The 21,560-nt window shown below is 56.5% G+C and overlaps 1 protein-coding gene across 1 annotated transcript in view; it reads left to right on the forward strand.

The window, feature by feature from the left end:
- The first annotated feature begins 15,303 nt into the window (after positions 1-15,303).
- COBL (cordon-bleu WH2 repeat protein) overlaps positions 15,304-21,560 on the forward strand; it is a 110,820-nt gene continuing 104,563 nt past the window's right edge. Inside the window, exon 1 of the mRNA XM_058678157.1 lies at positions 15,304-15,536. Coding sequence (XP_058534140.1) covers positions 15,496-15,536 — 41 coding nt within the window. The 5' untranslated portion in view covers positions 15,304-15,495. The remainder of the gene's footprint in view (positions 15,537-21,560) is intronic.

Consider the following 21,560-nt stretch of genomic DNA (forward strand, 5'->3'; position numbering starts at 1 on the left):
CACAGCCCGTGCTCTGACCACCCCACAGCCCGTGCTCTGACCACCCCACAGCCCGTGCTCTGACCACCCCACAGCCCGTGCTCTGACCACCCCACAACCCCCCACAGCCCGTGCTCTGACCATCCCACAGCCCGTGCTCTGACCACCCCACAGCCCGTGCTCTGACCACCCCACAGCCCGTGCTCTGACCACCCCACAACCCCCCACAGCCCGTGCTCTGACCACCCCACAGCCCGTGCTCTGACCACCCCACAGCCCGTGCTCTGACCACCCCACAGCCCGTGCTCTGACCACCCCACAGCCGGTGCTCTGACCACCCCACAGCCCGTGCTCTGACCACCCCACAGCCCGTGCTCTGACCACCCCACAGCCCGTGCTCTGACCACCCCACAGCCCGTGCTCTGACCACCCCACAGCCCCCACAGCCCGTGCTCTGACCACCCCACAACCCCCCACAGCCCGTGCTCTGACCACCCCACAGCCCGTGCTCTGACCACCCCACAACCCCCCACAGCCCGTGCTCTGACCATCCCACAGCCCGTGCTCTGACCACCCCACAACCCCCCACAGCCCGTGCTCTGACCACCCCACAGCCCGTGCTCTGACCACCCCACAGCCCGTGCTCTGACCACCCCACAGCCGGTGCTCTGACCACCCCACAGCCCGTGCTCTGACCACCCCACAACCCCCCACAGCCCGTGCTCTGACCACCCCACAGCCCGTGCTCTGACCACCCCACAGCCCGTGCTCTGACCACCCCACAGCCCGTGCTCTGACCACCCCACAGCCCGTGCTCTGACCACCCCACAGCCCGTGCTCTGACCATCCCACAGCCCGTGCTCTGACCACCCCACAGCCCGTGCTCTGACCACCCCACAGCCCGTGCTCTGACCACCCCACAGCCCGTGCTCTGACCACCCCACAGCCGTGCTCTGACCATCCCATGCTTGGCTATAGGATTTACGTGTACTCCAGACAAGATTGCTCTGTATCACCAAGCTAACACCCTGGGATGTAGCAATAAGGCTGACTATAAGGCACTAAGAGCATCAGCAAGGACAGGGCTGAGACCAGGGATCTGAGCTGAGCCGAGCCAGGGGCATAGCCTGGGTCATTCAGGATCCAGATCCTGAAACCTGAATCCCCAGATGTTTGCCAAGAGGACTGTGGCTGCCCTGGGGCAGACAGTAGAGAGAGCTGGCTGCAGGGCAGTGAAGGGGCAGCGAAGGGGGTGACACAGTGATGCGGGAAAGGAGCAGTCGGAAGACGAGGCTCAGGCTGGAGTCAGGATGTAGGAGAGCATGGCAGGCCAATCCCAAGACCAAAAACACAACAAAACCCTCCTCCTCGGGAGAGGAGGCCCAGCAGTGCCGCAGCCTGCAGTGGAGAGGGACCCCAGAGGAGCAGAACCCACAGGTGGAGCACGTTGGGCCCCAACGCCTGCTCTCTTCCAGGGCTTGGCTGCTGCTTCCCAGCCTCAGACCCTCACCTTTAAAAAAAAGGAAAAAACATTTGTTTATTTTTATTAGAAAGATTTCTATAGAGAGAGAGATCCCCCATCTGTTGATTCACTCCCAAAATGGCCACAATGGCCAAAGCTGGGCTGATCTTAAAATCTTAAGCCAGGAGCCTGGAGCTTCTTCTCCAGCCCCTCTTTGTATTTGTTTTATCACTGACACATCCTTTGTGGTGCCATGGAGGCTCATATTTGTATGGTCTCCCATTTGAGTGCAGGGTCCCAAGGCTTTAGGCCATGCTCTGCTGCTTTCCCAAACCACAGGCAGCAAGCTGAATGAGAAGTGGAGCAACTGGGACATGAACCAGTGCCCATGGGGAATGCTGGGACTTGCAGGCAGAGGGTTAGCCTATTGAGCCATCAGGCCAGCCCCAAACCCTCTCCTCTTATTTTTTTTTTTAAGATTTTATTTATTTTTATTATAAAGTCAGATATACAGAGAGGAGGAGAGACAGAGAGGAAGATCTTCCGTCCGATGATTCACTCCACAAGTGAGCCGCAACGGCCAGAGCTATGCTGATCTGAAGCCAGGTGCTCTTCCAGGTCTCCCATGTGGGTGCAGGATCCCAAGCCTTTGGGCTGTCCTCAGGCCACAAGCTTTCCTAGGCCACAAGCAGGGAGCTGGATGGGAAGCGGGGCCGCTGGGATTAGAACTGGCGCCTATATGGGATCCTGGCGCGTTCAAGGCAAGGACTTTGGCTTCTAGGCCACGGTGCTGGGCCCCCCTCTTCTCTTAACCTGTGCACAGCTGCCTCCAGGTCCAGGCCCAACTCAGAGCCCTTGGCTTTTCTGGAGACATGCAGTGTCCTCTTTGTCCAGCTTGGCAGACCACTGAGATGTCTCCTCTGCCCTAGGGGACACCTTCCAGGACTCCAAGGGTGGCCCTCTAGAGCCTTGTGCATTCCAGGCTCTGCACACCTTGGTGGAGTTTAACTTGTCAGTTAGGCACAGTGAGAGTTTAACAGAAATAATTGACAAGCAAGTGGGTGTGCTCAGTGCCACTGCCAATTTCGCCTGACTTGTGGAATTTTCCAGTTAATATTTTCAGATTATAGCTCACTCTAGAGAACTTAAGCCAAGTAGCAGCAGGTGCTATTGAGTCATTGGAGGGCCTGATGCAGGACTGCCTCTGGGTCGTGGCTGCACATGCAGGCTTCAAGTTTGCAAGCCTGCCGCGAAGTGAGAGCCAAGGGTATATTGTGTGATGGACTTGGAGGAGGAACAGACACAGGGACACGCGCACTGGTGGGATCCAGGGACTACGTGTAAGACTCTGAGCAGAGGAAGGGAGTTCATGCTTGGTGACCACCAAGGGTGTTGCATAGCCATCCCAGGCTCAGGGACAGTGATTCAGCTAATTCCATGCTCGAGGTCCAGATGTGGACATCAGATGTGAGCCGGAGCTGTCAGGCCTCTCAGAGCTGCCACTGCAGGAGAGTGACGAGCCCAAGTGTTGGTGAGAAGGTGTGTGGAGCTCAGTCATGGCTCAGTCATGGCTGCGCTGTGATGTGGAATTCTGGGAAATGGATTCTCACCTCTAGGAGACTGGGCAGAGAAGCTTCACTCCTGGAAGCCCAAGGTCAGGATAAACAGATAGCTGCAAAACCCTGCGGGGCAAGGACAAGGACAAGCAGCCCCTCCCTGCGGCCTCCTGGAAGACTCAGCAGAAAGAAGCCGCACCCAGGACACATGGCATTTCCCCTAGGTGCAGGCAGGTCAGAGCAGGGCCTCCCAGGGTGCTGTGCATGTCCTGTGTTCTGTGCCTGAGCTGTGGGCCACTCAGCAGCCACATTTCCAATGTCGACAGGCTTTTGAAGATCTGTGCATGTGACAGGCACCAACAGGGAAGGCAGGAGCTTTCTCCAGTAGCACACAGGTCCTGCTGGGTGAACGAGACGTGCTTTCTGTGAGCAACACCCAAGGAGATGATGGAGAGCGCTCCCTGCAGACCGGGGCCTCTGGCTCCCGGAAGCTGTTCCCAGCACCTAGGAGAGCTTGGGGATCACAGTAGGCACTCAATGTGTGTGCGAGTAATTAATATGTAGAACTAATTAGGTGGTGCCAGCCGGGAGGAATAATTTAAGGAACAGCTCCTGGAGGGGAGCCCCTGGCTGTGAACTTGAGCAGGAGTGAGAGCCGAGCACACTCAGTCACTCGCCTCCTGGACCTTCCCGCCCTTCTTTGTATTTATTTTTTCATTGACCACATCCTTTGTGGTGCCATGGAGGCTCATATTTGTAGTTTAAATACGACTGTTTCAATTTTATAAACCTGATACATTTGGGAGCCCTTGTGAACTCCGTTGTCATTCAACGAGGAAGTCCTGGATTTCTGCCCAAAAATGGCACGATCAAAATGAACTGTAAACTGAAACTGCCCTGGATGAAGAATAAAGGCTGTCTTTGTCCGAACCCCCTCCCCCAACCCCCACACACACCACCAGGCGAAACCTGCCTGGTGAGGACAGCGTGGAGCCTTGGACGGCAGGCGCTCCCCAGGGGCAGAACACGGTCACTTAGCACAGCACAGGGCAGCCCATCTAGTCAGTTTTCCCACGGCTGCTGCTCGGTCTCAGGGTCCCTTGGCCATGCACGGCCTCCCCCAGCAGCCTCTGCACCCTGGAGTTCTGGCCTGTAAGCCATACAAACCCAGTGACCACACCTACAGGGTCACTCGAGAGTGTCAGGGAAGCGGCACTGGCCAACTGTGGACTCTCAAGACAAGTGAGGGTGTCCATGCCAGGGACTGCCCCATGTGGGCCCCTCCTGACTCAGTGGAAGAGCCCTTGAGACTACTGGCACCTGCTGTACCCAAGAGGGGGGCGTGCCAGGAAACAGCACCACCTTTGGCACTCCCTGGTAGTGCAATGAGGGCTAGATTGGGAGGGGTGACCAGCAAGGCCCAGGGCTCCAGGCTCCGAGGGAGGACAGGGACAGTCAGCCAGGTCCGGGGCTCCAGGCTCCGAGGGAGACAGGGACGGTCAGCCAGGTCCGGGGCTCCAGGCTCCGAGGGAGGACAGGGACGGTCAGCCAGGTCCGGGGCTCCAGGCTCCGAGGGAGGACAGGGACGGTCAGCCAGGTCCGGGGCTCCAGGCTCCGAGGGAGGACAGGGACGGTCAGCCAGGTCCGGGGCTCCAGGCTCCGAGGGAGGACAGGGACGGTCAGCCAGGTCCGGGGCTCCAGGCTCCGAGGGAGGACAGGGACGGTCAGCCAGGTCCGGGGCTCCAGGCTCCGAGGGAGGACAGGGACGGTCAGCCAGGTCCGGGGCTCCAGGCTCCAAGGGAGGACAGGGATGGTCAGCCAGGTCCGGGGCTCCAGGCTCCAAGGGAGGACAGGGATGGTCAGCCAGGTCCGGGGCTCCAGGCTCCAAGGGAGGACAGGGATGGTCAGCCAGGTCCGGGGCTCCAGGCTCCGAGGGAGACAGGGACGGTCAGCCAGGTCCGGGGCTCCAGGCTCCAAGGGAGGACAGGGACGGTCAGCCAGGTCCGGGGCTCCAGGCTCCGAGGGAGGACAGGGACGGTCAGCCAGGTCCGGGGCTCCAGGCTCCGAGGGAGGACAGGGACAGTCAGCCAGGTCCGGGGCTCCAGGCTCCAAGGGAGGACAGGGATGGTCAGCCAGGCTCTGCACCCCACGTTCTTCCACCGCAGTTGGCCAGGCATCTCAGCTCAGGATCACCTCCTGCTTCTTAGGGGAAGGTTTTCCTGTGAGTCCATCACTGACTTCAGAAAAGTGATTCTCACCCACCAAGTGCCTCAGTGTTCAATGGGGACATCACTTTCTCAAAGTATGATGAGTTGGATCTAGATCAAAGAATGACAGCAATGAAGCTGAGCAGAAAGTGTTTTTGCTGCCACTGGAAAATCCGCATGGGCAATAAATCTCTGCCGAGCAAAGCACGGACTGCACACACTTCTCTTGGGGTCCCCTGCTCTGGGCTCTGGGGCTTAGCAGTGCCACAGTTCTGCACATTTAGACAGGTGCTGGCCCCTGGCTCAGACCATAGCCGCCTCTCCCTGCTCAAGCATCAGGGAGAGCCTTGTCCATGACTTCCAGCTTCATCTCTGTCTTAGGACTGTTGCATCCTGGGGTGAGTCAGACCCCCGTTTAGACCAAAGCTCTGGGATCCGTGAGATTCCTGAATCTGGGACAGGAACTAGACACAATGGCTTCTAGAGTGGCCTCAGCCTGAATGAAAGCTGAGCCTTGCACCCAGTAGAGCTCAGCTCTGCATGGAACCAGCACACCCATGGGTGCTCTGCTGGCAGCTGCCCCATGGCTTCCCGCTCAGCCTCCCCTCAGCCATCCATCAAAGCTCACCTGAGGACACACACATCTCCCCACGCAGCTTCAACACAGTGAGCCGAGGCTTCCATTGGAATGTGTCCCTGATGGGTAGATTTCCCCAACACATACTTGGAAGGGTTGACAGAGGCTCTGTGGTCTCTAGACTCTCCTGCCAGGAGAATTCTAATTGCAGCCCTGGTTGTGTGTTTGCTCCACAGCGACTGTATTCCAGTGTGTTACTGCCATCACAGCCTCAGAGCGGAGGGCACCTCCCACTGCATGGCCACAACACAGACTGTCATTCACGCTGGGGAGGGTCCCTCATGGGACCCGGCTGCCAGGGCCCTGCATGGCTGAGGCTTCCAGAAGGGAAGAGCACCAGAGCAAACCAACACTAGGTATCTGGTATGTGCCTCCCCCTGTGCTGGCACTTACTTCTTGTGGCTGCCAGGCCTCTTCTGCTTTGGAAGTCTCTGCCATGCTCAGGTTGGAGATGTGAGCAGACGGCCCTGGAGAGACAACCCAGTGCATCCTGGAAACTGCAGATGCAGGCACAAGGGCCCTGTGAGCACCTTATTCTGGGAGTCTCTGACTTGGAGACACCTTGCGTGAGGCTGCATTGTTCTGTGATTCTGAAACAATTATTTCTTTGAGAGTTGGAGAGACAAAAAGAGGTAGATAGAGCTTCCAGCTGCTGGTTCACTTCCCAGGTGCCCGGAGGAGCCAGGGCTGGCCTGGGAAGCAGCCGAGTGCCCAGAACTCCACCAGGCCTCCCATGAGGACAGCAGGAATGCTGCTGCCTTCCACAATGTGCAGGCACAGGCAGCTGGAGTCTGGAGCCAACGCCAGACATGGGACCCAGGGGCTGTTTTAGAGGACACAGGTGTTCGGGTCACACGCCCATGTGTATCCAGGTCCCACACCAGTCAGAGACCAGCAGGCAGGGGTGAGCAGGACACAGCGACCCTAACTGGAAACTGCTTCCCTCTGATTAACTAAGCCTACTCCCCTCGCTCAGTAAAGGATCCCAACGTGCATGGTGGGCAGAGGAACAGACTTTTCTTGCTGTCACTGTGAGTAGAGGGCCAGAAATCTCGGGTCTCACCTTCTCCAGTCCTCTCCTGCGAGGAGGCAGAGAACGCCTCCCACTCAGGAGCACACGTGTGAAAGCACAGCTGGATTTAGGCCTTGGGGAGGGAGTGTCATCACCACACTGAGTGGTGTGAATGCAGGAGTGCTTTACCCGTGTCCTTGAAAGGCTGGCAGCCACAGCAGCAAGCCCACTGCCCAGCTCTGCAACCAGCGAGGGCTCACGTGGGAGGAGCTTCCTGCTGCTCACTGGTGAGGGCCAGCAAGAGGCCTGAGCGGAAGCCAAGCATGTCGGAGGCACCCTCTGCCTGCTGTCTTCTGCCTTGTGTTCTTGATGACCTCGGCAAAGAAGTGCATTTTCATGGCAGACACTTCATGTAAGAGAGAGCACGAGCCTGACATTGTGCCAGAATCTTGCTTTCCCAGCTTCCCGGCTGCTGTGGCCTTGCCTCTGGCATGCAGACTGGGGAGCAAGCTGGGGCAGGACAGGGTTCCTTGGCTGTTTGGGGGTGTGGGGTACTATTAAATGGTGTGATTGATTGATTTTCATTTTACTTCAAAGGCAGAAAGACATACAGCAATCTTCCATATTGACTGGTTCACTCCCCAGAAGCTTACAATGGCTGGGACTGGGTTAGGCCCAACCTGGGAGTTTGGGAGCCTCCCAAGCACCTGAGCTGTCCCGCCTCCCAGGGTCAGCATTCGCAGGAAGCTGGGTTGGAAGCAGAGGACACAGGGCTGGAACCAGGGTCTCCAACATGAGGCACAGGTGCCCTTTTGGTCTGAATCTGAGAATATTTGCCTCCTGCACAAATCCAAATGCCCAGTGGCCATCGGGTTGCCTGCTTCCAGAGTGTCCCAGCTGTGCTGGGGCCGAGCAGCCTCCGGAGGTGCATAGCACTCACACCTGTGAGACAACCTGTGCAACTTGCCAGTTAACTCAGGGAGGGCTTAGCCCTCCACTCAGCAGCCACTGGTCCTCCGTGGCCTCCCCCGGCTCTGGGGTGAGGCTGGCCTGCTCATCCAGCTGGTACTGCAGCGATTCCTCTTGGCTGTCTGCTGCCTGCTACAGGGCTAGGAAGGGTGTTCCAAGACTTCAGGACGCCTGAATTATTGCATGGGACAGGGTGCAGCCTGCTGCAGCCTCATGTAGGAGCAGGCATACTTTCTGTTGGTGCTGCTTCTACCGCAGGAAATGCATACGGTGCAGCTCTCATTTTGAGCCTGGGTGCAAACCTGGTTCTCACTCAGGGCATCATCCCTGCTCACTGACTTTTTTGTGTCCTCAGTACTCATACTCAGTCCAGTACCTCCCAGACTTCCCATCTGCCTATCCTGGCATCTCACGCCCTAAGGCAATCTACATGATTCTGTTTGCTTGGAATCTTTATTTTCTACTCTATGGACACAATCGTGTCCTTCTGTGGGGGTCCACACTCTGGGCGACCATCATCCTCCCAGACCTAATATAAGCCTCTCTGTGTCCCCTGTCAGGCGCCACCCTGTGCTGCTCAGCCCAAGCCACTCAGTCTCTGAGTTCCTTGCTCAGCTCACAACAGTCACCTGTTCTCTGGGGGCAGTTGTACCAACCACAGCTCCCTCTGGGCTGGCACACTGCAGAGAACAGAGTGTCTCCCAACATGGTCATCCAGGTTGGTTTCCACTCCCGGGAGGTAGTTAGCGCAAGTTGCCAGGCAGGTGCAGCCACATTGAACAAGACTGGCTCGAGCTGTAACTCCTATCCCAGCATGGCTCGCTGTCTGCTGCAAGTGTACCAAGCCTGCTTTCCATTCTACCTCGCCCAGGTCGCTGATAAAGCTGTTAAACAATACTGGGCACAGTTTTCCAAGCCCTGCAGAACACCTGCTCTCTCAGTGCAGGTCTCACTGATCAGGAGACAGCCATTCTGTTCACTTGGAGCTCTGGTTGGAGGTCCTAAGCCCTGCCATGCCATCTCTCTGGGCTGGCTGTTTCTGAGTGTTCTGTGGCTGAGTCACAACAGTTAGAATTACAGATCAATATGTAACGGATGTAAAGTCATTCACTCTGTCAAAGATAAGACCTATGAGCACTGATTCACATGTAAGAGGCAGTCAGGTAGTGAACTGTTGCACAAGAGGACGAAGCCGAATCGTGCAGCCCGCAGGCTCTGAGGACTTCCCAGGGGGTGCACCCTACACGTGACAATGGTGCTGTGTTTACAGTCCATACACTCTCCCCTTTGTGCCTGGAAGCTTGGCTTCCTGAGGGGCTCACACCTTCACATTCCTGAGTCAGGGATATGTTCATAAGTCACAACCCTGACGTGAATCTAACCACAGAGGCACACACGCATACATACGGCGGCATGAAGAGTCAGGTCCTCTGAGCGTGCAGCCACCAGCACCACCTGGGGCTCTGGGAGCCAGTGTGGCCCTCGGGGCTATGGGGGCAGATATGCCACAGGTATCCCCTGTTGAACGCTGTTGCTGGGGATCCCTGGCTTTAATAACAACTGCCCCTCTGCCTTCACCCCAACCCCATCTCCAAATCTCCAAAGCAGCTATTCAGGCACACCCACTACCTGTAACAGTCTTGTGAGCTCTGAGCAGGGCTGGGCTCAGGCCCCATCTTTCTCCCAATTGTGCAAACATGAGCAATGACTTACCTTCCTAGTTCCTCTTTCTGTGAAATAGAGGGAGAAGCATGACTTGGTTGAGGGATTTTGAGTCATCTGGACAATTGTGTGCCCTCACAGCTCCCCCACACTTGCTCCTCCCACGGATGCCTGGTCCGTGGTGTGTGGCTGACGCTGGGCACTGGGAGGCAGGAGTGAGTGCCACCCTCTCTTGCCTGGGAGCTGCCTAGAGAGGGCCCTGAACGTGGCAGGAGCCTGTCGTTTTCCCTGAGTTCATGCACAATCAGTAAACACATCTGGATTTGAAAACCAGCAGCCCTTCCACTCGTCCAGCTACTTCCCAAAGAAGGCCTCCTGCCCACGCTCTCACACAGTTTACACCTGAGCAGGCCAGACCGCAGCCACGGACAGCCTTCCTGGCTGCCTCATACCAGAGCTGGCTGTCAGCCCACAGCAAGAACCTGCAGCAGTACAGGAAACACCAGCAGTGAATTCTCAGGAGGCCTTCAGAAAGTTCCTAAGAAATGTGACTCCGTTTTCCATGAACTAACGTTGTCTTGTCTAGGAAGGACCGAAAGGAGGGGCATGGGCCAACTGCCCACCTAGTGTGGGGGATGGAAGCACTGGGACTGCAGGCTGTGAGGACACAGGGATGGATGCCTCCTCAGGCAACAGCAGGTGTTTTATAGACGTGGTGTAAGCCAATATTCACAGTCAGCTAGAAGTGCAGTCCCTCACGTGGCCCCTTGCTCCAGAGCCCAGGGAGACAGCAGGAAGCCAGATGGAAAAGACAGAACCTCCTGCAAGCCCGTCCCTGTCAGTGGTGAGGGTCCAGAAACTCCTCTGAAGTGGGACGTTTCCCTCTCGCATTCGGCACCCTCAGGGGTTGGAAGCTGGCAGCCAGGGTGTCCACTCCAGGGAAGCTTGCTGTGGTCCACAGACTGTGATCCAGTGTCATTGATGCGTACTTGACATATGACAAGCGGTACACGTTCCCCAAGTCTGCTGAGCTCCATCCTGACACAGACACACAACATCATCCCTCAGCAAGTGCTCCCTCCTACTGCTTTGCCCAGCAACCATTCGTCCATTCCCCACCACTGGCCATGCCCCACATCTCCATGCTTTTCCATGAGCGGAATCCTTCAGCTGCGGTTTGAGCCTGCTGTGAGCCCTCACAGCTCCTCCACACTTGCTCCTCCCACGGATGCCTGGTCCGTGGTGTGTGGCTGACGCTGGGTCCTGGGAGGCAGGAGTGAGTGCCACCCTCTCATGCTGTGCTTATTTTTTCTGTTTATCTGTTGTACTCCTGGGTTGCCCCAGCCTGGGGCTGTTACAGGTAAGACTGCTAAGAGCACTGGTCTGCGTATCTTCATGTGAATGCACGCTCCCATCTCCTAGACAAATACATGGCAGAGAAATGGCTGTATCTTTGTAGCCACACGCTCCTTTCCAATGACTTCCAAACTATCTTCCAGGCATCATCATCACATGTTCCAAGAGAAGTAGCTCCCCACTGTCCACTACCCTAAGAGGGGTGCATGTGATTTCATGTGCCTTCAATTTGCACGACCACCAAGCCTCAGAGATTTGAACATCTCCTCATTGCTTATTGTGAATCAGCGCATTTGCCTTTTGTAAAATATATTCTCTTTTGTTTACACTGTTATCAGGTTTCTTTTTGATATTAATGAGCTTTAAGAAATGTTCCTGTGTATGTGTATAGAATTGTTATAATTCATATATTACATGTAATATAAATCATGCATCTGATATGCCCATTGCCAATATTTTCTCACTCTCTGGCTTTTCTCATCATCTTCCAGTCTTCTGTTTGGAAAACTTTTTGAAATTTTTGGAAGTATGTACAGAATCTGTAGCTATGTGACCACTCTCATTCTTAATACCCACCAATAATTCGTATCTCTTCTCTCTTGTTTTGTGTAACCTCTTTGGAAGCTCGCCATTGTCATGGTCTTCTCAAAGAACCAGTGTCAGGTTGCACTGATGACTTCAAACTGTTGTGTTTTCTCCTCCCGTGCTCTTCACGGCTTCCTCAGTTTAGCATTCTCCAGCTCCTCAAGGGCAGGGTTGTTGGCCTCACCTGCGTCCTTCTTCATGCACTTCTCTGGGGCAGTGCACTTCCCACAGGGCAGCGTCCAGTCCACATGTGGCACTGCACTTCCCACAGGGCAGCGTCCAGTCCACGTGTGGCAGTGCACTCCCTCAGACAGCGTCCAGTCCACGTGTGGCACTGCACTCCCTCAGACAGCGTCCAGTCCACGTGTGGCACTGCACTCCCTCAGACAGCGTCCAGTCCACGGTGTGGGCAGTACACTCCCTCAGACAGCGTCCAGTCCATGGTGTGGGCAGCGCATTCCCTCAGACAGTACATAGAATGGGAAGCCAACAACCTGCCCTTGAGGGACTGGAGAAAGCTAACCTGATGAAGCCATGGAGCACATGGGATGTAGAGCCCTGGTTGGCCTCTTGCTCCTGTCTGACTTGGTATTTGATTCTTGGGTTCTTTAGATAATCAGTTGCTCTGGCTGCCTCATCAGAACAACCTGAGCCTGTCTGACTGACCATCTGACCATTGAGCACTGTGGGAAAGCCCACACCCTGACACTCTGTTTCATGCCAAAAAGTACTTACGCCTCACATAACATCACCTGTGTGAGGGAAGCCAGAGCGATTTTCATACATAGATTTCAGTCCCATCCAAGATATCTCAGTAAATATTCCAAAATCTGAAGAAAGCCCAATTTCAGAACCTGCAAGCATTGTCCAGCGAGAGGACTCAGGGCGTCCTAGGCAGGTGGGCAGGCTGAGCAAGGCCGACTCGGGCGGACCTGGCCCTGCTCTTGCCTCTTGCCTGCTGCCGCCCTTCTGCACAGAGCAGAGAATTCCTGACTCAGCCCCGGCCACTGCAGCCCTCTGGGGAGCGGCCAGCGTGTGGGCAAGAAGACCAGCCTCTCTTTTCCTGCCCCTTTCCCACTCTTTCTCCCTCCCTCTCTGTAAGTTTGCCTCTAAAATAAATAGGCGTGATAGGCTGGTGGCTTGCACGCCCCAGGATCCCAAGTGGGCGCTGGTTCGTATCCCAGCTGCTCCACTTCCCATCCAGCTCTCTGCCTGTGGCCTGGGAAAGCAGAAGAGGACAGCCCAAACTTGGGGGCCTTGCAGTCATGTGGGAGACCCGGAAGAAGCCCCTAGTTCCTGGCTTCGGATAGGCTCAGCTCCAGCCATTGCGGCCACTTAAGGAGTGAGCCAGCGGATGGAAGATCTTTCTTTCTCTCTGTCTCTCCCTCTTTGTGTATATCTGCCTTTCCAATAAAAAATAAATGAATCTTTAAAAAAAAAAAAGAATTATAGTTTCAGTGCTTTCTCTAGAGCCGGCCCCGTCCCAGCTTTTCCTGGCAACGGTGAATGGCATTGGAACATAGAACACCATAGGCCCCATTGCATCTGCAGGTCTCATCTTTCATTCTGCATTACCAAGAAACAGAGACGTCCCTGCCCAGAGGAACACCGAAGTGTTCAGGTGGGAGGGGCACCTGGGAAGCCCTGGGCCACAGCAGCTCTGACTCGGTAAGAGGCACTAGCTGCTCCCAATCCCACATGATCCTGTTAGCATCTACTGTTGGCATGTGCAGCCTGGAGTCTGCGTGGCAATGCCAGCATCAGGCATCAGCGGTGAGAAGAGCCGAGCTGATACCATTGCTGTGCAAGCACACCTGACCACATCGCGACACTGGGAAGGCTCTCTCCAGCGGCCGGTGCCACACACCTGGGCTTCATGGTTTCTAGAACAACAAGGATCATTTGTCCTCACAAATGACAAGGCTGAAGGCGCACAAGGAGCCCATGACAGCAGGTTAAGGAGGAAACAGGCGATGCAGTGTCCACATAAGGGCAGGCCAGTCTTATGGCCAGCACTCCACAAAGCCCCTTGGGCCTTGCTTCCCACTGGCTCACTAGCTTCTGTGCCAACAGCCAAGCACCTTCCTGACCTCTCTGCCTTCCCCAGCTCGCTGTCTCTGGAGGCCATGTTCACACTGCTCCCACAGGCCACAGCTCTGGGCACACCCAGGGTCCACATGCATGTTCGGCCACTCAAGGGTCACAGACCCTCCCTGTGGACACTGTGGCAGCTGCCCCTGTGGTGTATCTGTTGCAGGAGGCACGGACCATCACCTGGGGATGTCCTGCAATGTGCACGGCTGATGAACACACCCCGCCATTCCAGAGGGCCTTGGGCACACCCAGATTGTGGTGTCAGCAGGGACCCTGTGTGGTGCTAACCCACTGCTGCTGTTTGGGGCACGTGGAAGTCCTGACAGACAGACTGCTTGCCAGGCCCCCTTGTGGCGACCAGCCCTCTATTCAGGGTGACAGCTCTGTCTGTCCTGCTCCTGCACCTCACTTCAGGCACTGGTCTTTGCTTTCTAGCTCAGAGATGCCTGGAATAGGGGTGGCCCAGACAGAACAAGTTGAACTTGAGCCTGGAGGTGGTACTCTCTGAGTTCCATGAGAATCCTGCATGATGCAGGCCCAGGTCCCCACAAACCTGTGCAGGAGACTTCAGGGCATCTGGGCTCGGTCTCCAACCAGGTTGCCCTTTCCCACTGCAGTGGCCAAGGCAAGATGCCCACAGGCAGAGGCAGAAGGAGCCAGAGAGACTCACTCCCTGAGGAATGAGGAAGACCCTTACTTCCCAAGCATGGATGTAACCCCTAACCCAGAAGGCTGTGTTCAGCAAAGACTGACAACCCGGCGCCCTCAGAGATGGTGGGCACATGCGTGGACATCGCACAGAACAAATGCCATCTCTGGGCTTGCGTGATTATGCTCCATTTGTATACAATGAGTGTGTCCAGATTACTTGCCTATTTAACAGGTACTTTGTGATACGTTTTTCTCTATAAACATAAACATTCGTGTGCACAGGACACTAGGGACAAAGCTGTGCTCAGGAGCAGAGGGCCAGCAGCAGAGAAGCAGGGGAGGGTGCTGCCTGGGGGTGAGGAGGGACGTTAGAGTCAGTAGGCACAGAGCACCCTCCAAGGCACACAGGGGCTGGGAGAACAGGGCAGGATGGACACTGGGTGTCCAGGCCTTGGACCCAGAGGAAATTACCCTCTGCAGAACTCGGCCTTGGGCCGAACTAACGAAGAGTGTCAGGTGAAGCAGGCAGTGGAGTTGCCTGTGTGGGACAGACTGCCCTTCTGTACAGCCTGGCTGAACAGCAGGGCAGGCAGATCAGGTGAGCGCCCTTGAGCGAGCACCCACGCAGGTGTCCTGGTGGCCAGGCCAGGCTATGTTCCAGCCCTGGCTTGTGGGTCTCCTGATGGTATTTCTGACAAACTCCCAGATGCTGCAGAGTCCTGGGAGTCGCACTACTCATTTCCCCACGCAGATAAACGCGGCGCCACCCTGGTCACTGAGGACCTGACCTCAGACCGCGCACCCCTGCTCACAGTCGGTCCTCCAACCGTACCCCGAAGGACCTTCCCGGCGCCAGGTGGTTTCCCTTCCGTCCCCAGCTCTGTCCGACTCGGGCCCGGCGACTCTGGCCAGGACTCCCAGCTTGGTACCGAAACGAGCACACTCCCTGGGGGAGCCCAACGGCTCGAGCACCCTCGCGGCCGGCAGTCCGGTCGCCCAGCGACCCCAGCCGGGCACGCGCGCAGCCAAACCCCGGCACTGGCGGGCGCGCGCGGGGCGGAGGCGGCGCCGGGGGGCGCGGCGCCGTCGGGGCGGGGGCTCGGCGCACCTTGCTCCGGGCGCCCCCGCCCCGCGTCGCCGGCCCCTCCCCGCGCGGCAGGCGCCCCCGCCCGCCCGGGACGCTCCCAGGCCCGGCCGCCCTTTCGGCCGGACGCTGTGCTCCGCCAAGCTCGCGTGGGAGGACGATGGGTCAGCGCGGAAAAAGTGAATGAGGCCGGCGGCCGCGGCCAGTGCCTGACCCGGCCGGGCCGGAGCTCGCCCGCGCCATGGACGCGCAGCGCGCCTCGGCGGCCAAGCCCCCGAGCGGGTAAGCCGCGGCCGGCCGGCGGGGTCTGGCCGGTTGCTGGGGTGGAGACGGAGCGGGCGGCGGTGCGGGAGACGGCGGAGCGCGCCTTGAGAGCTTCGGGCGCCCTGGTTGTCACCAGGCAACCGAGTCAGGCCGGGTTGGGGCGCGCTCTTTGCGGGGCTGGGTGCGCGCGCGAGACCTCTGGGGACCTCCAATGCACAGAACTCCGCATGCGAGTCTGCGCCGACTGCTGGGGAAGCTGCGGGACCTGGGCGCTCGACTCTGGCCGCGTGGCCGAGTTGCGGCTGCCGGTGTCGGTCTCCCCTCCCTGGCCACGGAAGCTGCCCACGGGCCTCTGTTTCCCACGCATAGTATCCCGGGCCCCGAAGACCACCTTGGCGTCGCGCGACACCGACGCGCTTCCCAGGGCTCCTTGCCCTCAGCGTCAGGTGCGCGGGCTGGGCCTCGCCTCAGGTGCAGACCCCGTGCGGGAGCTGAGCCCAGCGCCGCCTTCGCCGCTGCCGCGATTCCACTCCTGCGGAGCCCTTCCTGGGCTCAGGTAGCGGTGCCTGCACCAGGCGTGCACGAATCACGCGTCACAGTCTGGATTCTGCCGGCAAAAACGATTACTTCCCCCTGTGGGACAGACAGCCAATGCTCTGAATTCAGACTCGCTGCTGATTGCGGCCATAAGGCTCCGCACCAGGCCTCGGGCCCCCGCGCAGTCCGCTCGTCCCGGGCAGACCTTCGACCTCCGCGCAGGCCCTGAGCGGGCGGCCGGGTTCTGAGTCTTGCAAATGGAATGAGGGCTTGGGGTGGGTCCTGCACCTGCTGCCCCCGCAGCTCGTGGAGGACAGATCGCCCCTCTCCGGTGGTGCCCCAGTGACTCAAGCTGAGAGCTGTGCAGCAGAAAGTTTGAGAGCGGTGCGAACTGGCCCTTTTAAAAACTTTCCCTTTAATGCCAGGAACAAGTGAGCCAGGTTAGCAAATCAAATAATCCTGACCTTGGAATGTTGAACTTGTTGTTTTTTTTTTTTTTTTTGCAATAGGCTTAGTGGTGGTTATGTAATTCTCTCTGAACTAACAGATCTCCCATAAAGAACCCAAATGCAGGAAATCCTTTTTCATGCTAATGGGAACCCCAAATGCCCGGGAAATCCAAACCCCAGTAGCCCTGAGTCTGTGCCTTCCACCGGTGAAATGCGTTCATTTGAGGAGCCTCAAGTGTTTTGCCACTACGCTTGTAAATAATATGCACAGAACATTGAAGAGGCTGGCCGCACTGTGTCCCAAGGTGTGGAGGGGTGGGAGGAGTCGTTGTGAGCCCGGCTCTTTCGTGCCTGGTGCCAGGTAGGGAAAGGAAGGGCTGCCTTCCTCCTCAAAGGAAAGCCCAGACCATGCCCAGCGCCAATCCCTGCTGCTCCCACGCCTTGTCTGAACAACGTCCAAGCAGTGTAGACAGACTGCTTCTAGCTTCTCTGTGTTAATACTTCTAGGGAGAGGGCATCGAGAGGCTAGAAAATGGGTAAGCAGCGGAAAAGAAAGTGTCAGTGCCATGTTGCCCTGCTGGAAGAGAGATATGCAGTTAACAGAGGACACCAGCAGTGCCGGTATCTGAATGTTTTATGCTGTTGGGCTGTGTGTGTGATTTGCCTGTCACAGGAGGCGGGGTGCTGCCTGACATTTCTGGCTGGAGCACCTCAGAGGGGCAGTGGAGATCCGGCTTCCTCTCTCCTCATCAGCCCGCTTGTGTTGGAGTGTCAGGCAGGGTCTGCCCCAGCTGGGTGCAGTGCCCGCACTCCAGGGAGCAGCATTGGCCCAGCTGGAAATGTGTAACTAGGAGCAGCACTGGCCCGGCTGAAAATGTGTAACTGGGTGCAGTGCCTGCGCCCCAGGCCGCAGCACTGGTCTGGCTGGAGCTGTGTAGCTGGGTGCAGTGCCCGCGCCCCAGGCCGCAGCACTGGTCTGGCTGGAGATGTGTCACAGCTGTTACCTCATTCTGGAAGAGGGGCAGAGTGTGCACAGTGTGAACCAGGGTGATCTTTCAAAGGGAACCGGAACTTGGGGCCCACTCGTGTCTGTCTCGCAGAGTCCTGGAGGCCCAGAGATGTTGGGGCGTGTGCGTTGCATGGCTGTAGGGCTAAGAACTGCCTTCGCTTGGGACTCACAGTTCAGCCTCTCTTACACTGAAGTTGTGTGTTTGTGTTAATATGATTGTTAAAACAGTGACTGTGACTGGCTTTGCTGTGTGCAAACACTGATGGGTCGGACCTGCTATGACTTATGGGGAGTCTTAGAGCTCCTCTAAAGTGCGATAATTGACAGAATATTCTAGAACACCAAGACAGTTGCCATTGGATGAAGTTGTAAAAGAGATTTGAAGTCTATACTTGCAGCTTGTCTGTTCACTTTTCTTGTGTCGCCCTCAGCATTGGTGGGTCCTTCCCGCCGTGGGGCTCCATCTCCCTCTGGGCCTGACAGAGCATTTAGAGCCTGCCAGGTGACGCTTCGTTCTTTACATTATTCCCTGTGGGAGAAGCACATATTTCTGTAGAACAGTCTCCAGAGATGAGCATGACAGAGCAGCTGGTGTGTCTGACCAGCGGCTCTGTGAAAGCAGTTGTCCTCAGGAAACGCAGCCCAAGTTTGCTGGTTGGCTTTGTCGGAATGCGATCTTCCCACAGGCGCGGCTGTTACTCATTTCCCAGCATAAATTTGTGTGTATTTAATCACGTTGTGAGACGAAAGTGATTTGAGATAAAAGCAGCTTGCACTACTGTCGCTGCGTAGGGTGGAGTGCCAGAGGCCTGTTGCCCTTGGTCTGAGTGGAGGGGCCGCCACAGTGACACCTGCCACCCAGCCTGGCAGTACAGATATGAAGGACATAGGGATAGCTGCACAGAGCGCCAAGTTTGGGGTTTTTTTTGGCTGACATGTCCGAGAATGGGTTTATGTACTTCCAAATGTAAGTTTGTATCTTGTTTAACCGAAACATTAAAAGTTTCACACTGCTTGAGCTGTATATTTAAAAGATGTCTGAGTTACTTCTGGCAATTCATTTAAGCATGGAAAGATTAAGCATGGCTTATGGTGAAGTGGAAGGTAACCTGGGGATTTTATTCTTTTTTATTATAATCATTATTAATAACAGGATTTAGGCATTTCCTGCCACAATAGCAAACAATCTGAACATTTGTAGTGTTCCTCAGCGGTTGGGTAAGGATGGTGGAATTTAAGTGTAGTTAAAATTTGGTCTCAGGGTACTTATAAGCTGTGTTCCTCCTGCCTTCAGGAACTCAGCATTCAGCCCCTCTGAGGTTTTCTTCCCTTGACCTTGTCCCATGCACAGGTAGAATGGATTGTTGAGTAGGACTGGGACCCAGCCGGTGACGGCCTCCACACACCTCCATTCTCTGGCCATCTTGAATTGATTCCTGTAGATAAAGTGGTGATCTGTGTACCTGTAGTGTGAACAGTGGTTAGAGAGTTTGTAACTACACTGTGGGGAGCTGAGGTTCTACGCTGCTTCCTTCAGAAGGAAATCCTTCTGCAAACCTCACTTGGCTTCCCGCAGGTTGACTGAGGCCAGTGGAGCATCCAACTTGCAAAACCACTGTTTGTGCCTGGCTAAATACTGTGGTGAGTTTATTGCGTCCCAGGCACTTCCCGTCCATGACACAGGAGTTGGGGTTCTGCAGCGGGAACTTCTCATTGTGTTCCCTCTTTGCTTTGCAAGACGCATGGTGGCTAGGTCATCGCCGGTGGGTGGGTCATCACCACCACAACAGAGCTGATGGAGATAATTACCCCCAAGGTCTGATGCCATCAATTCTGCACACTCCGGCATGACAAGGTGGCACTGGGTCTCCAACCACATGTGTGTTTCCTGCGGTGTGGTCTGGCTGGGTACCTGCCGCAGCAGACACCGCTCTGTGGTCCTGAGGGTTCTGACTCTTTTGTCTGGGCTCCCTCATCAGGTGGCGAGCTGTGGCTTGCCAGGACCCTGTCTCAGGCCAAGTCCAATTAGAACAAGCTTCCCCGCCAAGAACATTTCCATTACTAGAATGAAAAATGAAAGAAAAGGCTTTTCCAGCAGCTGTCAAAGTGTATTTCCTTCGGCCCCATTTGATGAGACAGATCCCCAGACTATAAACGCGTGTGCGCAACTCCTTCTGCAGGTGCACGCCCACCTCCACCGACCCCAGTGCTCTTGGTGAAAGCACATGGATGCTGTTGACATGTTTGTCCCTGGAAAAACAGCTCAAGTTTCCAGAGACCAGAGAGAAGCCAGGAGCTCCGGCTTACCTGTCTCTCCTGCTTTTCTAACCAGTAACCTCATCCTCGCCCCCGTCTTCACAGCCTGACACCAGGTGAGGGACTTTGACCTGAAGGAGTCTCCCATCGCCTTTCAGCAAAGGTACAAGGGCACCTGCTGTGGTTTCTCCCTGGCACGTGGGTGTGCTCACCCTCTGTGGGTCAGGCAGGGTATCTGCCCTGATTGGAAATGCCTCTCTCTGTTTGCTAATCCTGTCTGCCTGGCTTTTCCCTGTCAAAGGCAGTCCTGAGGGGTAGTAGAAAGAATGCTGGCTTGAGATTTGGGTCTTGCGCCAGCCACACAAGATTGCCTTTGCCCTCTAACCATGGCTCCTGACATGGGCCTGGTCCACATGTCCACAGAACTTTCCACAGGGACCAAGCGTCCTCCGTCTCCCTGAGTACCACTCAGTGGATGATATAGTGAGGATTGGGGTGAGGAGAACCTTGTGAGGCCTGAGAAGAGGCCTTGTGAGAACTGAGGGGAGGGAGGCTGAGGGGAGGGAGGCCGGGGAGAGCTGAGGAGAGGGAGGACAAGGGGAAGGAGTCTGAGGAGAGGAGGCTGGCAGGAGCTGTGTTCTGTATGGCTTTGGGATGTGTCAGCTGCCCTGCTGTGAGGAATAGGCAGTGTAGTGGTGGTGGTGGAGGTGGCAGCTGCGGTAGGGCTGTGGTTGTGAGGGGAGAAGGGTGGCAGGTGGAGGGTGGCAGGTGGAGGGTGGTGGCAGTGCATGGAGAGGAAGCTATGGTCTTTCTCGGCTGGTCCTCCAGAGCTGAGCTGAACTGCTGCTGGTTAGAGAACCGTGTGCTGTGCTGCCATGCTGGTGTGCAGCCTCAGCCACCTTAGCCCTGCCCGAGGGGCCCGTCCTTAGGAGTCCCTACAAGCTTCATATGTCCCTCAATTCAGGGCCTCTTGGCATAGCTGGAATCCCATGCCATCCAAAGAGGCCTGGAGGCGAGGGAAGGGCACCTGTGCTGGCTCCAGACTGGTGAGGCTTAGGGCATGCAGGACGAGTGGCCATAGCACTTGCTGCATTTCCTCCCACTCGGGGTCCTGGAGACTGCAGGTGCTCTGGCATCAGCAGGGCAAGGAGTCCCTCGTGGCTCCATGTGTCATTCCAGCGCTCCCTGCCAGCCCCTGGGCCCCAAGAAGAAAGTGCAGGTCTTTCGCTCCACTGCATGCCAGAGAGCGCTGGTCTGCAGGGCCCACTTTCCCCACGCGTCCTGCGGAGGAAGTGATGTTCAGACTGCAGCTTCGAAGGCCGGGTACTGCGGACTCTGGCTGGTATTGTTCTCCATACCCATGCCATGCCCAATTCTGGTCATTCCTGTTGGGCACCAGCCAGGGGAGACAGTGGAAGATCTCACACCAGTCCATAGTCTGGCAAGCCTGGGAAAGTCATGGTAGCTGGTCTTCCTGCTGGCCTGGAGGAGGTGGGTGGGGTGGAGAGAGCTTCCTGAGCAAAGGGAGGAATGTTGGAAGAACCCCTGTCCCGGGAGTTGGCAAGGGAATGGGAAGCAAAGCCAAGGGTGGGGACTTGATGGCAAAGCCAGCTGGGTGTGTATCCGTCGGCTTGTCATGACCAAGCTTCTTATGAGGCAGGGGGGTTTACTTGGGCTTGTAGTAATAGAGGCCCAAGGTCAGGACCAGGGGCTCCCTTAGTTCTGCCCTCTGCGAGATAAGAGATGACACTGAGGGTCATGTGAGAAGCCAGGAAACGAGAGTAATCGCGC

This window comes from Ochotona princeps, chromosome 20 (assembly GCF_030435755.1).
Source record: "Ochotona princeps isolate mOchPri1 chromosome 20, mOchPri1.hap1, whole genome shotgun sequence".
Taxonomy (NCBI): Eukaryota; Metazoa; Chordata; class Mammalia; order Lagomorpha; family Ochotonidae; genus Ochotona; species Ochotona princeps.